The 1389-nt window shown below is 50.9% G+C and overlaps 1 protein-coding gene across 1 annotated transcript; it reads right to left on the minus strand.

The window, feature by feature from the left end:
• Positions 1-208: 208 nt before the first annotated feature.
• Positions 209-844, minus strand: LOC136993098 (olfactory receptor 14A16-like; the record flags this gene model as incomplete). The annotated part of the gene is made up of 1 exon (XM_067303111.1): positions 209-844. A coding segment is annotated over one exon (636 nt), but the record flags the coding sequence as incomplete, so codon positions are not given.
• Between the last annotated feature and the right edge of the window lie 545 nt (positions 845-1389).

Below are 1389 nucleotides of genomic sequence, written 5' to 3' on the forward strand. Positions count from 1 at the left end.
TAATAATAACAACAGGAATAATAGTCATAATAAAAATAAAGTGAACAAACAAAGCTCAGTCCTTGTGTACGGGACACAGTGGGAGTCATTTGTGGAGAGCAATGGCAATGTTACCAGTGCTGAAAAATGTCCATGAAATCACTTTCCTCAGGGCATCTTTGAGGTCCTTGTTCCTCATGCTGTAGATGAGAGGGTTCAGAGTTGGAGGCACCACCGAGTACAGAACAGCCACCACCAGATTCAGAGCTGGTGAGGAGATGGAGGGGGGCTTCAGGTAGGCAAAGATGTCAGTGCTGATAAACAGGGAGACCACAGCCAGGTGAGGGAGGCACATGGAAAAGGCTTTGTGTCGTCCCTGCTCAGAGGGCATCCTCAGCACAACAGTGAAGATCTGCACATAGGACAGCACAATGAAAACGAAACACCCAAAGCCTAGACAGGCAGTAACCGCAAGAAGCCCAACTTCGCTGAGGTAGGAGTCTGAGCAGGAAAGCTTGAGCAGCTGCGGGATTTCACAGAAGAACTGGTCTAGGACATTACCTTGGCAGAGTGCTATTGAAAATGTGTTCCCAGTATGCAGGACAGAACACAGAAAACCACTGGCCCAGGCAGCTGCTGCCATTTTGACACAAGCTCTGCTGCCCATGACTGTGCCGTAGTGCAGGGGTTTGCAGATGGCAACATAGCGGTCATAGGCCATGACTGTGAGGAGAGAATACTCTCCTCCTAACATGAAGACAAACACAAAGGTTTGAGCAGCACATCCTGAGTAGGAAATGGCCCTGGTGTCCCACAGGGAATTGGCCATGGATTTGGGGACAGTGGTGGAGATGGAGCCAAGGTCCAGAACAGAGAGGTTGAGGAGGAAGAAGTACATGGGGGTGTGGAGGCGGTGGTCACAGGCTACAGCTATGATGATGAGGCCATTGCCCAGGAGGGCAGCCAGGTAGATGCCCAGGAAGAGCAGGAAGTGCAAGAGCTGCAGCTCCCGTGTGTCTGCGAACGCCAGGAGGAGGAACTCGTTGAGGGAGCTGCTGTTGGACATTTTGCTATCTCCAGGCATTGGGGACTGTGCAAAGAAGAAAAGACACTGAGAAGTTAGGACAGACTTTTCAAGCAAAGAAACCCCCAAATGTTGCAGTTCTCTCTTTGAGCTAGGGGATGATCACACTCATATGTTGCCCTAGAAGGAAACTAGCCCCTGATGAGAGCACACGAGTCCAGTTTCAAAGTGCACATCTCCAAAGTTCTCACCCTTTCTCCGGGCACCTGAGGGAGCTCTCCACACTCTCCTTCTAGCCAAGGACACACAGGGCTCTTTTCAGATGCCCACATACAGCCTCCCACCACCATCTCCATACTCTCAGCATTTCTGCACCGTCCTCATGG

Source organism: Apteryx mantelli, chromosome 11, assembly GCF_036417845.1.
Source record: "Apteryx mantelli isolate bAptMan1 chromosome 11, bAptMan1.hap1, whole genome shotgun sequence".
NCBI classification, from domain to species: domain Eukaryota; kingdom Metazoa; phylum Chordata; class Aves; order Apterygiformes; family Apterygidae; genus Apteryx; species Apteryx mantelli.